General features: G+C 37.1%; 1 protein-coding gene across 1 annotated transcript in view; it reads right to left on the bottom strand.

The window, feature by feature from the left end:
- The window catches only part of LOC128984351 (phosphofurin acidic cluster sorting protein 2), a 266,594-nt gene that overhangs the window by 96,657 nt on the left and 154,573 nt on the right, over positions 1 to 15,364 (bottom strand). The window contains exon 12 of the mRNA XM_054403662.1: positions 10,038 to 10,246. Within this exon, the coding sequence (XP_054259637.1) occupies positions 10,038 to 10,246 (209 nt within the window). The remainder of the gene's footprint in view (positions 1 to 10,037; positions 10,247 to 15,364) is intronic.

Genomic DNA, 15,364 nt, shown 5'->3' with positions numbered 1-15,364 from the left:
ACTACATTGTCTTCGTACTGAATGCTTTTATATGTTTTTAAAAATTTAAAAAAACAACTAGAAAATGTGTTTGTTGGAAATAATTTACCAGTTTTGTGAAATTATCTTGCCAATAAATGTTTCAAACATGTTTATTCATAAAAACTCTTATCCTATTTTTAAACCACTTTATCATGGCTACTCAAAGTATCTCAGAGTAAAATAGGTAAAGCCTTTGTCTTAACTGTGATTTTTCTTGACAAAATCCTCGTAGTAGTATAGGTTTTCTTTTAATAATGTGTGGTACAGTAATTGTTGTTAGAAAACAATTAATGTAGGATACTATCCATTTTCTTAGCAATGTCAATGTATTAAAGTTAAAAATAATGGTTAAATACAGTTCTGAGAAGAAAACCGCAAAAATACGGGTAGCCGTGTACCGTACCGATTTTGTACCGAGAACCGAGGTACAAAATATTGTACCGTACCGACCTTAAATTTTCTGTACCGCAGACCCCTATTAAAAATAAAATTATTGCATTATTAAATTAGGCAAAAACTAGCAGATTGGTTAAGGTTGGGGGTGTGCGAATATTCCAAAGTTCGAATGGTTGAACGAATAATTTAGTATTCAAGCCCGGCTCGATACTAATGAGTAAATTCAAGCATTCAAATATTAAATAAACATATAAATAATCTGTAACCTCAACCAAATAAATAATGGTATTCTGTTGTTTTATTTCATGTTTCATACAATAACCATCACAAGTCACAACTGTGACTTCAGCATAACAATCTCTACAAGCCCATTTCCAAGGACGATAATTTTGTTGTATAATTATTAAAATGCAAAGTGATAAATATTTGCTCAGTAATATTTTACTAGTGTACATGTTGCTCGAAATCGAGCAATTGCAAAGAAGTACAGTTATTTAAACAAAAAACTTAACATGGGAAACAAAAATTGTTTTGAAACTCCAGCTGTTGTCAGAAATTAAATATTAATAATTGGTCTCCATGGAAGCATGAGAAAATTATGTTAAACTAATAACAGTCATAATTTCCGATGATTTTAAAATAGTCGACTAAAAGATTATTAACTAATGGAAATACTCACAATTTACATAACAGTCCTATTCCAGTTTAAAGGGTTAATTTTTAACTATCAAACTGCCCGTGGATGGGAAAAGGTAAGCTTACAATTTAAGTCAATGTAAAAAGGCTGTCAGCTTTTATAATGTACCGTACCTAAGTTATTTAGCCAATTTGTAGACAATAAGGTGTAGGCTACTTTAAACTACAGAACTGAGTTAGGCAAAAACTGGCAGAACTCTGAAATGGTGTTATTTATCATAGGCATACTCATATGCCAAATCCTTAAAATAAAAATTCTATAACTAATAACTTATATCATTAAACACAAACCGACATCCAAAACTATACATAAATTAAGGAGAGTTACAAAGACAACTGAATAAATGGGCGGAGGTTATGAGAGAGGGGACCAAGAATAAGTAAGGAAAAGAGTGACGTGATGGTGATTGGAAGAGGTAGGGTGTTAGAACAACCAAAAATATTATTTGTGATACAACATAGGTAATTTACACATTGAGTGTTTACAATTAACATATGTTCTTCTTCTCACTTTTAATTTTTGCTTCGCAACGGGAAAAATCTGTTTCATAATCATTGAAATAAATGTATAATAAATAATCCATCATAAAGTTTAAGATTAAATAAACCCAAGTCCCTACTACATAGTTGTTTTATTTTTTTGGATCCGCTGTCTGAAATTGTGAAATAGGCATTTGACAGTTCTGGTTGTTTACAATTAAATGTTAAAGCAAATGTAAACATTGTGAATTTTCTCATGCTTCCATGGAGACCAATTATTAATATTTAATTTCTGACAACAGCTGGACAAGCTGGACAGCTTGGACAACAACTCGCTTATAACGATTATGATACCAGCAGTAGATGTCATTGTGGGGTGAGTTACTATGCTGTTTACTGGACTGGCTTTGACTTGATCTGAACTTACTATTTTTTAGGGATGGACGGGATTGAATTTTTAGTTCGGGACGGGACGGGACGGGATTTTTATTTCCTTCCCAATTTTCGGGACGGGACGGGACGGGATTTTTTCTGTGCATAAAAAGAAAGTCTTGAGTATTGCAGTTACCAAAAAAAAGACTTACAAAATCAATTTTTACCGTTTGTGGTACTGATCTATAAAAACAAAAAAAATGGGTAACAATATACAGGTACCTATGGAAACTTGTGACTCGCGGTCACGGTGCGATCGTCAAAATGACCGAGGTCACGGGGTGATCGTCGGTATGACTCGCGGTCACGGCATGTTCGTTAGTATAGTCAATGGTATGACTCATGGTCACGGCGCGTTCGTGGGTGGGACTCCACGGTCACGTCGTGATCGTCGGTATGACTCCGCGGTCACGGAGCTATCGCCGGTATGCCTCGCAGTCACCGCATGATCGTAGGCATGACTCCGTGGTCACGGCGTGATCGTCGGCATGACTCCGCGGTTACGGCGCGATCGTCGGTATGACTCGCGGTCACGGGGTGATCGCCGGTATGACTCGCGGTCACGGCATGATCGTCGGTAGGACTCCACGGTCACGGCGCGATCGTCGATAGGACTCCGCGGTCACAGGGCGCTATCGTCGGTATGACTTGCGGTCAAGGCGCGATCGTTGGTAGGACTCCACGGTCACGTCGTGATCGTCGGCATGACTCGCGGTCACGGCATGATCGTCGGTAGGACTCCACGGTCACGGCGCGATCGTCGGTATGACTCGCGGTCACGGCGCGATCGTTGGTAGGACTCCACGGTCACATCGTGATCGTCGGTATGACTCCGCGGTCACGGGGTGATCGCCGGTATGACTCACGGTCACGGCGCGATTGTCGGTAAGACTTCACGGTCACGGCGCGATCGTCGGTATGACTCGCGGTCACGGCGCGATCGTCGGTAAGACTCGCGGTCTCGGCGCTATCGTCGGTAGGACTCCACGGTCACGTCGTGATCATCGGTATGACTCCGTGGTCACGGGGTGATCGCCGGTATGACTCGCGGCACGGCATGATCGTCGGTAGGACTCCACGGTCACGGCGCGATTGTCGATAGGACTCCGCGGTCGGTATGACCTGCGGTCACGGCGCGATCGTCGGTAAGACTCCACGGTCACGGCGTGATCGTCGGTATGACTCGCGGTCACGGCATGATCGTCGGCATGTCTCCGCGGTCACGGCGCGATCGTCGGCATGTCTCCGCGGTCACGGCACGATCGTCGGCATGTCTCCGCGGTCACGGCACGATCGTCGGTAGGACTCTGCGGTCACGGCACGATCGTCGGTAGGACTCCGCGGTCACGGCGCGATCGTCGAAATGACTTCGTCTCCTGCGTTCGCGGACCTATCGCTCGCAATAGCGGCGTCATCGGCACTCGCGAAGCGGTAAAATCGCCGACGATCGGACCAAATCCCGTCCCGAAAAATTCCCGATTAAAATGCAATCCCGTCCCGATAATCGGGAATATTTTTTTCCCGAAAAATTCCCGAAATTTCGGGACCCGTCCATCCCTACTATTTTTATATGTCATCAAGTCATCTGAAAGACAGTTAACTTTCTCCTCCAGCATTGAAAGTTTCTCCAAAATTGTCTCAAAACCTCCTCCTTGATTGAGATTTTTGTGACTATGTGGGATCTGAGAAAAGGTATTCGTTGGCTTACCTCAGTTTGACAAAATAGCATCACAGCTTATTGCAGGTGAACTCAAAGGTTGAACCTCCTGAATCTTGTCCGCTGTAACGGCCAATGATTCGGTACTGACCCCAGCGCCTAACTGGGTTTGCAGGATGCCTTGAATATGGGCAGGAAGTCGCTGCATCCAGATGATCCTCAGCAAGTCATCTTGAACGCTGCTGCCAGCTAACGATTTCAGTCTTCTGAGAAAGTGGGATGGTGTATCTGTCCCGAGTTCTTCTTCTACGAGTAACTGCTTAATCCTCTTTTGTTCCGAGACTGATAATCTTCTTATCAGTTCTTCTTTCAGGCTCGTGTAAGGGTTTTCCAGATTTGGGTTTGAAAGTAAATCCTCTATTTCGGATGCAGTCATCTCATCTTTCTAAGTGTGTCACAACGTGTGTGAAACGAAGGCTCTCATCAAAAATGTGCCATAGAGAGAAAATTGCCTCAATCTGTATGAACCAAAGTGCTGGTTTCTCACGCCAAAAATGGGGAAATTTTAATTGTGGAGATTGCATTGAAGTTGTGTTGTCAGACGGTCTTGGATTTACTGAATTGTTTCTTTCTTGAGTTTTCTGATTCATTGGATTAACCAAAAAATCTTCTTCTGAATCATGATTTTGTCTTGAATATTCAGAGTCAACTCCAATGACATCATTAAGCTGTTTTCTGAGATCTTGGTTTTGCTCTTCCATTAGTTTTAGTCTTGCCAATATTTCTTCATTGATTTCCATTATGTGTTCTTGATGTGTTCAAATCGAGGTCACCAATTTTAGTGAAAAGAACCTCATTTAAATAATAGAAATACTTTAAATAAAAGTCTAGAGGTTTCCACTAAATATTATCGTTTAATTTATCATACTTTTAAAATTAATTAAGAATTATTTGTCTAGAGAAAATAAAAATGAACCACTTTTGTTAGAAAAGCCTAGAAGAATGTCTCTTTGTTTATATTTTTCTTCTTAGCAACCAAAATTCAATAAAACTATTTAAAACATCTGTCAGCTGATAGATTTGTCAGCTCACTACAGGGTAATGGAAATTATGTGGAGAGAAGTCAGAAACGTTGGGGGAAATGTGGGAACTATGATGTTTGAAGATCTGTGGAGAAGAAATTAAGGAGAGTTACAAAGACAACTGAATAAATGGACGGAGGTTATGAGAGAGAGGGGACCAAGAATAAGTAAGGAAAAGAGTGACGTGATGGTGATCGGAAGAGATAGGGTGTTAGAACAACCTTTAAAAGTAGGAGGAAAACCACTTAAGTTGGTTGAAAAATTTACATATTTAGGCACGGTGATTACGAACGATGGAAGGATGGCACAAGAGGTGACGGCAAAACTGGGGAAAGGTGCAGGATTTTACCAATGTATTAGACATTTAGTCTGGGATAAGGATATACCAAAGAAAGTTAAAGTTACCATGTACAAACATAGCCTACCATATACCATATACCTATGGTTCTGAAGTTTGGAACATAACAGAGAGGGAATGGAGTAGGGTTCAGGCAGGGGAGATGACGTTTATAAGAGGGATAAAAGGTAAAACTAGATTAGACAGAATGAGGAATGAAGTGCTGAGAAGAGGAATAGTGGAAGAAAGTTTGAAAGAACGAGTAGAGAAGACGAGATTGAGATGGTTTGGCCACATAAGAGGAATGGAAAATGAAAGAATCCCGAAAAGAATGAGTGAACTTCGAATGGATGGAAGAAGTCCAAGAGGAAGACCCAGAAGAAGGTGATTTGACGAGGTGAAACGTGATGTGGAAGCAAGAGGAGTGCAATGGCAGTATGTGAGGGAAGTGGAATTGTGGAAGGACAGAAGAAGATGGAGATGCCTAGTGAACGCCCAGACCCGAAGATAATCAGAGCGGGAGAGGAAAGTCCCCTTGCTAGCTCCGCCGAATGACAATATGGAGGGTTGTTGGTTGAAAATTTAGTTTACGCTGGACTAGCCTATAAATTAAATTAGATAGTTGTTTTTTGTAGGAATGGAGATTAAATGAGACATCAACACACCACAAATATAATTTACTAGCTGGCCCGACAGACGTCGTCCTGTCCTAATGTAGTTTTACGTAAAAACTTGTTTGCATCGCTCAGTCACGTCCTGGTTGAAGTTCGTTTGTTATGCTTACTCATAGAGGTGTGTGGATATCCGAAAAATCAGGTCGGATTCGGTTCGGTTCGGATATCCTTATCCGAACCGAGCCTAAATTTGATATCCGACACTATCCGTTACATATCCGACTTTTTTGGATAGACAACATATTTTGACGTTTTAGACAGAAAACTAAATCTCCATAACGATCATTAGTTTCCCAGGACAAAATTACAGCAATACGTTTCCAACGACCTTGAAGCTATATATAGACTTGCACTACTTCCCTAAATCCAAAGGACTGGCGAGTGGTATTCCAATCACAGGACAAGATACGTTGTTTTTCGGGTATTCATTGCCCGGTTTGACTTTGGATAGTCTTATTGTGTAGAAACTTTGAATAATAAAAAATAAAATTAGAACTAACCACGATTATTTAGCATTGATTGTGTATATTAAATGATTAAATGATAGGGACCAGGGGAAATGTACAAACTTTTGTCATGATTTGAATTTCAACATCAAAATACAACATTGCATAATCATGATATTTTAGGTCATTGACCTTTATTATGCATCCGGTATTGCTGTTTCAGAAGAGAAGCACGTTCATAAATTATAAATTGATATTCCCATGTTTAAAAAAAAATTATTTTATAAACCTATAAAACAAAATCATAAAATCTTACATAAAGATAATAAATAACAATAACAGCAATTGTAAAAAGGGTATAAAGATAACAACGTCATTATACTTTCTCTTTGTTCTTTTATTTCTTGGGTTTCCCTTCATCACGCATTCAACAAGTTGCCTAGTAGCCATGGTTACTAATCACCCATGTCGTTATCAGCTTTTGTGACATAGCGGCACAGCAGGGGGTAAAACTTGGTTAATTTTTACCTATTACCGGTATTCAATTACAAATGTACTTTATTGGTACTGTATTAATGAATTGGCCAATTTTTGTCAAATTTTACACCAAATTTATTGAAATTTCAAGGTGAATATCAATAAAACAATTATGACCAAATATTTTTATTCATTTAAAAGATTGATTTGTGGTATTGGGTTCCCCACTGAGTGCAGCCGAGCGGCACTAATGAGGGGAGCGGCACTAATGAGGGGAGCGGCACTAATGAGGGGAGCGGCACTAATGAGGGTGGAAAGCCTTGGGGGGTGGACAATAGCCTGCTTATCAGACCCGACCCTCCCCAGTGGTCTGGAGAAAGCATGTAAAAAAACTATTGCACAAGCGTGACTTGACATTGGGCTGCTTCAACTTTAATTTTTTCAATTGAACTGTGATGTTTCAAAATCAAAAACAATAATTTGGGACCATACTGCATAACAATATAACGGACTGCAATAATTGTTGAATACACAATCCATTTTTAACAAACTAAGATTATACTATTCAAATACAATTTTAAAAATTATCTTGGTATTTTACTTGGGGTAATGAAGTTATGTAGGCTAAGGCTAGTGTAATTCTCGGTTCATCAAGGTTCTACTGGACTATGTTTGGCAGTGAATAAATGTAGAATGAAATTTATAAATTCAGGGATACACACCTTTTACAGAGTTATAAAGCCTAATTGCCCTAATTAACTTGCCACAACATCAAATCTAGAGCCCAGCTTAGTGCATTAGTGATGTTTTCTAAACTTGGCACACCCGCAGAATGCCACTTAAGGCCACTAATCTGTTCCAAAAACGTAAGGAAATACAATGTGAAAATAAACTTGAGATAGAACTCCTTGTCTTGTGAGAACCAGGAAACAACATAAAACATAACCTCAAGTAAACAAGCCCAAACGTTTTGACATCAGTCCTGCTGAGCTAAAGTGTTGTGTGAAGATTTCGGCTTCTAGTGTACTTAATTCAAGCAACCAACTTTTGAAAATAGATGTTGTGAATTGTGATTTTCAAGAGAGAAAAAACTGTGGATGTGGCTAATTTGAAATTCTATGATTCAAAATCGTCATTTAAGTTTATTTACACAGCTTTACAGTGTTTTATAGGTTAAAAATGCATATGCAGCTTATTATTAACCGTGCCGAACTATCTGAATCCGAAAATTTCCGAATCCGAACCTCCCAATATCCGATCCGAGCCTCAACTATCCGATCCGAAATGAAATTTCACTATCCGCACACCTCTACTTACTCACCTTTAGGTCGGAGCTTTTTCGCTACGCTTACGAATTTCTGACGTGCAAGGTATGTCGGGAGCCGGTGCACATGGGTGTTTTGTCCATCGCCCACTTCAAATAGTTACAGCGAATAGGACCTTAATTTTGCAATAACCCTCGTATTATTATTAAGCTTACTATAAATCTTTGGTTTACCAAACTGTTTGGGGATTTAAGCTCTAAAAATGGTTTAAACAAAAATTGCAAAATGTTATGTGGAGTCAAAAATCAGAAAAACAAATGTTTTTATTACAACACAATAGTCCAATCATGCCATTTCATATCTTCATTGTTAACATCATACACACAGCACAAATAATTCGTGTACACACTCAATAGATGCTTGTTTGTTGCCATATTGCACACAAGTTGCGTAGTGTGAGTAGGAAAATCTGTGTCTGTGCTACAAACTGTGACATGTCGGGCTGTGCAAGTGTCAGACACATACACTTGTGCGTCTCAGCTTATGCAGAGACATAAGGAAACAAGTTGGCACAGTATTCTTCCATGCGTTGTGCCGCGTGTGTCTCAGCATACGCTCTTGGCTAAAGCAGTTTTCATTGATATTCGTGGTCTTATTTTGCGTTTTTGTATTTACCCCTTTTTAAGCCAATGATACTAGGCTGATACTAAATAGATGATTAATGAAAGTGATATCACTTGAGTTAGTTTTAAAGAATATTAGATTGATCATTGATGACAACCACCAAAGTTTCTATCTTTGAATATGTTTGAACATGGAGGGGAGTAATTTAAAATTGAAGTACAGTACACTTAAATGTTCCAAATATTTCATTATATTGGCAAAGGTAAAATGAGTTGAAATCCGAAAATCTTTTGAGTAAAACTTGACTTTTGCCCTACATTGAAACCATTATGTATCACCTTTTTTTATTCACACGCTATTCCTTATATTAATAATTTACTATACCCAACATATGAAACTTTTTTGCACATTATAAAAAAAATAGAAGTAAACATTATTTAAAGGAATATAGGTAATTTTTTAAAATAGTTCAAGCCGGTTTAAAATATAACAAAGAGCACGGAAGGAGACATACAAATTTGTTAACTTAAAGACTCTAACACAATTTTTTTCAAGACAGATTTGCCAATTTTCCTATTTCCTAAATAGAATTTATGTGTTAAAAATTGTCAAACTCATATTGTTGTTCAAGATTATTACTATTAAAACATTTTTTAACAATTATTTCAACATACAGTAGACTCCCTCTTATCCGGACTCCTCGGGACCGAGGCCAGTCCGGATAACGGGTTTTCCGGTAAACCGACGTCCCCTAAAACTCGTTAAAACGGACTGTTTACTGTGATATTCAACTTAAATTTAGGAGAGCATTGTATTCAGAAACGTGATCACTGGTCTCAAATCTTTCCCACGAGAACAGTCGTTTCAGTACTGTCCACTTCCTGCCAATCTAGTCCGGTTAAACAAATGTGCTGATAAAAAATGTCCTGGTTAAAGAGATGTCATTTCCGCCGAGTGTAGTCCGGTTAAAAGGTGTCCGGAAAAGAAGGAGTCTACTGTAGTTGGTTTCAATATAACAGTGTTTTCAATGTATAAAGATTCACACACAGAATCAACTACCAGTACACAACAAAAACTGCCAAGAGACTTGAGAGAGTTAAAGAGGAACAGCAAGAAGTTGGTACCCTGTTGTGTGAGAAGCAAAGTGATGGTTAGCACTATACAAATTATGACAGCAAAGAAATATGTAACTTTCAAAAATTGCTTACCCTATGTTTTGAGGGTCGTAAAAAAATATATTTTTTCTACGAAGTGTGTTACCATTAGGCCATCTATGAAAATAATACCATGCTAAAGAAAGTAAGCTCATATGGACTAAAAGTAACTTTTAACTGAATGAAGTTATAACTTAAGTGAATGAAGTTAACTGATAACTTCATAGCATTTAAGGTGAAATAAACTAGAAATAATAAGACAAGAAACAGAGTCTCTAAGTGATGATTGTACTCACAACTTTTGTATCTTATTGACTAGTGCAAAGACAGTGGCTCTGACATCAGCGCTACTGGCCATACATATGACTTTGTGTTGACGCTCCGTCAGTTTGGCAGCCAGTAGAGCTCCCAGAGGGTCTCCAGTGTTCACTAGGATTAGCTGTTCTGGTACACAGTCCTCCGACGGCAGCACTCTCAACAGCTGTTCTACCACCACTTTACGAGGCTATATAAAACACCCTCATTAATCAGCAATCATATATAATAAATAAAAACGTGGCAGGTTTTTTTTATTTCACAATTCTGAATTAACCACTTGACGGATTTCCATGACTTTTGTATTGAAAGAAAGATGATTTAGAAAGAAAACTAGGGAAAGTCAAAGCCATAATTTTGGTTAAGATTTTAAGTTTTTTTTTTTTTTTTTTTTTTTTTTTTTTTTTAATAAGTTTTATTTTTTTTAAGTCTAGCAGGCAACGCTAACATTCTAGACTAGCTTTTGGTATATAACATTTGCTTAACGTAACAGCTGTAAACATTCAGCGTTTGTGACACAAATTCTGCATTTGGATAAAAATTAAGTGACATTCGTAGGGTTGACTTTTTTTATAGTATGTGTGATGCTATAATCATTGATGCGTTAATTTATTTGTTAAGAGGATGAAAGATTATTTAAGTATTCATAGTAAAATACTAAAGGTTCTAATTTATTTTAAGAGCAGTCATTAAAATCTTGGATTTGTTTTAGTGCAATATAATTTGTTTGAACTAATAGTTGGATGGATATAAAAATATTCTATAGAACCATGAGTTTATTTGATTTAGTCTATGATTTTGTCATTGATTATAGGAAATAAGTAAGACTAGTGGTCGTCAAGTGGTCGACAATTCAACCAAAAATATGTAATGTACACCCATTGACTATTGGATACTGAAGTAGACCTCCCATCTATATGGACCAGCCGTCGCCATTTTTTAATTAAAAAACATGTAGTTATGTGAGCCAGCCACAGAATGTGTGTCTAAAATTATATTTTCTACCTAATTTTTTGTTGCTTACAGTGTTGATGGGTCATAACAGTAGCCATAGCTCATAATAAGTCATTCCATAAGTTTGACTTGGTAAAAAACATTGTGTATTCAACAGAAATTAGTCATTTACTTTAACAATTGTTTTACCATATGAATTCTAGCTCCTGATATCCCAATTGATCTGTTTATTACCAAGGGACATTGTGATGTGTTTATGGTGTAATAATTCAATCTTTTGATCATGGAATCACCTAATGCTTAATGGTAACTGTTTGTTTAAAAAAAAAATATTCCTACCACATGTTGAATAATCTTTTTTTTTTTACTTTTTCATTCATTATTAAATATTTTAATATTATTATCTCACTATTTAACTGCAGACACCTTCCCTTTAAACAATTCATTGACGATTGTTTACTTTATTGAAGGGATATTACAATTTACACTAACTGAGTTGAAAACATTTCTATCTAGGCTGGAAATTTTCCCCAAACCTAATCCAACGCTTGCTACTATTGTTATCTGACTCTATTGTTTGCTCACTTCCTGCGACTCATACCACAGATCAACTCCTCTTCAGATAACTCCAAAACTACTCTAGTGCATGCGCTCACATTACACATTTACATATTACAAACAAAATACTGTTCATCACTATTAAATACCGCTATTTAATTTAACATATTATACCAATTTCATACAAATAGTAAACAACCGCAATGCTCGTTCAAATTAAATTCCTTTCTTGTCTACACTCTATATACATATATTTTTTTACATTTTATTATTTATTTACATTTTTTTTATCATTTTATTACTTCTCCTCGTGCTAACCTTTTCAGACATATGCCAAAAAGCTTCAGACTGAAACATGAACTAGGTTTACTTAAAGGTATCAATACATTTTATTTTAACATTTATTTCAACTAGCATCACAATTATTCACCCAATCAAACCTGTAAAACATTAATAAAATATACTCCAAATTCTATTATCCCCAACGTACGTGCACCCTGATCGCAAAACACCAAATTCATTTACCTTAATTTGTAATTTAGAAAACATTTGAAATTTAACATTTTTCCTTTTAATTAATTGTTGTTAATCATTAGTTAAATTCCCTTTGATTCAATTCAACTTGTAACTAAATCTGAATTCCAACTCTACCATGTGTTCACCGGTTAAGATTTTACTGGTCCAACTCTAGCGTGCTGCAGCATGAGGCCGATACACGTGTTCCTACGTGTTTGATGAAGAAAAATGTTTTTTTTTGTTAAATTTTGACCATTATTGAAGCGTGTACTATAATTTATAGTAACGGTACTGGACTCATAAGGATCGTTAAGGCTCAATATAATCAGTTTATTGCTGCGTGCGGCATTCTGAGTTGAATAATAATAAACTTAAATTAACTACTGAACCAAACCACATCCATATCACAGCCATTTTGATGATCTAATATTTCTAATGCACCTGATTTAATTCAGTAGACTCCCTCTTATCCGGACATCTTTTAACCGGACATCGGTTTAACCGGACTACACTTGGCAGAAACGACATCTCTTTAACCGGACAATTTTTATCAGCACATCGGTTTAACCAGAGTAGATCGGCAGGAAGTGGGCGGTACTCAAACGACCGTTCTCGTGGGAAAGATTTGAGACCAGTAATCACATGTCTAAATACAATGCTCTCCTAAATTTAACTCAAATACAGTATACAGTATGCATTTGCAATATGCAACGGTCCAATTTAACGAGTTTTTGGGGACATCGGTTTACCCGGAAAACCCATTATCAGGACTGGCGTTGGTCCCGAGGAGTCCGGATAAGAGGGAGTCTACTGTATAATAAAGTTAAGAACAAGTGAAACTTCCACTCGCGCATTAAGAGTACGAGTGTGCTGAAAAAGTATAATTTACATATTAAGCTGAAATAGTTATTATTTCCCCTTTAATCCCCCCCCCCCTTCCTGAAAAAAATTAGAACATATTCATTTAGTTAACTAAACCTAAAGACAACTTATTGTTCGATGATAATGTCCAGCGTTGACCAGCACGCGAACACCGTTGGCTCCAGAACACCACTACTCTGTCTCTCTGCGCTTCCCATCCCCTCCCCAAGTTCTCCAGGTATCAGCGGATTTACCGTTCGACGCGTTTCCGCTGTGACGCAAGCGTCACACTTGTCATTTCAGTCATTTAAACGTCATTTAGCCAAATAAAACGATCTAATCATAAACAATGACTCGTCCCCTTGTCTTAATACCAAACAGTAAAGGGCAAATCCTGAAATTAACCCTAAAATAATATAAACAAAATTTCATCGACACTAGCGATCAGTGTCACCGGACATGAACTAGACACGTTATTTGAGTGCGTAATGTGATGGACTTTGTGATTAATTAAATATGTATAAACTGTTTCATCATGAAACGTTATGAACATTTAAGAGGTTCAGAAAAACAAAAAAGAAGAGCCCAGAAACAGGAAGTTCATGCGGCACAAGCAAAATTTATTAAATATTAAATTAATTAATATTAAATTTAATCATTTAATAATTGTATTAAATAAGTAAAAACATTAATGTAAGTAATATGTTGACATCGTTTAATGTTGTTAGGCCAAAAAGTGAGAATGAACTAAGGCAACAAATTTAACATTTAAGGTTAACAAAATTTAAAAACATTTTGATAAACTAGCAGAGAACGATCCCCCTACCGGATCCTGACCTATATATTAAAACACTTGTGTATCATGGAACTTAATACTGTAATAAATCAAATCACTTAAATATTTCAGGGGATGAACAATGTAAGTAGTATGTATTCTGTTCTCACTCCGGAGTTTTTATCTTAGTCTACAGACAAACAGTTAAATGTTAAATTAATTATCAAACCTCCTTTATACAGGGTGTTTCCAAATTGCCTGGACATGTTTTGTGAACTTGTTCCTTAGGTTAAGACAAACATAAAATACAGACAAACATTTTAAAATACAAATAAAGTATGGGTTTAAAATTCCTAGATTTCTGTTTGTCGATGTTGTACACTATGTGATTTTTAAGATTTATTTTATATCTTGAACATTTTTCAAGATTTCAAAATTGGTATAAATGTGTATTTTAGGAGGTAAAAAGAGCTTACAAATTCAATTCAATTATTTAAGATTGGGACGCCACTATGTGTGTATTTTAACCCAAATATGAGTGAAGGATGAGTGTAGGATGAGTGGCGCGATCTTGTAGTCTTGTTCTTGTTAGTGACTAAGGCCGACATGTTCCTTTGACACAGCTGTGAATTAATAGCCCAAACAGCTAATGGCAACTAAGGGACCTACAGTTAAGAGTGGAATCCGAACCACATTCTTTCCTTCGTAGTTAACGAATTCGTCTTGAGCAGTGCGAGTTGACGGCTCAGGTCTTCTATTACATGTATATGTTTTTTTTAGGCGGAAGTGTCCGCTTGTTTCATTCGCAGGCCGTTGAGCTTCTAGAAGCTTCTCGAACTTTGCAACGTTCCAGTTTTTTCGTCAATTTCCGGTTTCGTGGGGCCGTTTGGGTTGTCGGCTACTGCCAGTCTTCTTGGGTTACGTCTACGACTCGCCACCTTTTCTCCGTCTTGATGATTTTAATAAGTTGTAATACCTTTTAAATGTGGTCTTCAAGATTTGTTCGGAGTTTTCATCAAAGGGGCGAGCTACTAAGAATGTCGTCGTAATTTAATTATGTTGGGTAAGTGATTTTCATCGTTAATTAATCAATTGAGTTAGTTTTTTTCTGTTGCTCCACACACTGCCAGGATTACCACGTGTTGCCACAATGTTAAAGTTTTTATTTTCAGTTGTGGTAAGTTTGTTCAAGTATTTTATTGTGAGTAATTACTTTGTTCTGAGTTAAGTAAACTTTTAGCGATTTATTTAGGTCCTATGGATCTGGGACTTGGGACTGTATGGTCTCTCACCTGAATCGAACAAAGGTTTAGAAATGTGAAATTTATCGTAAGGCTAGGCCTATTTTTTGTCCAAGTGTAGATTCTTTGTTCAAGTGTAATTTCTTTGTTTAAGTGTAATCTTGTATATAGGGTCATTTTGTCGTAAAAGTCATTTTTTTTTGTAACAACTGCAAGTGGTACTGTCTTATTTTAGTTTTACAATGTAGGCTAGGGCTTCACCCTACCTATAGGCTAGTCAATCTAAAGTAAAAATAAGCCTAACATCAAACTTAAAGCAATAGAAATGAAATATATGGGATTCTGTCAACAAAGGGGTCCACAACATCATACTAAAAATCGAGAAAAATCGAAGTGGCGGAAA

This window comes from Macrosteles quadrilineatus, unplaced genomic scaffold (genome assembly GCF_028750875.1).
Source record: "Macrosteles quadrilineatus isolate MER2022 unplaced genomic scaffold, UCM_ALF_1.0 Scaffold_1__1_contigs__length_201487025, whole genome shotgun sequence".
Taxonomy (NCBI): Eukaryota; Metazoa; Arthropoda; class Insecta; order Hemiptera; family Cicadellidae; genus Macrosteles; species Macrosteles quadrilineatus.
Note: the sequence above shows the minus strand (reverse complement) of the source record. Positions and strands in the feature narration are given on the sequence as shown.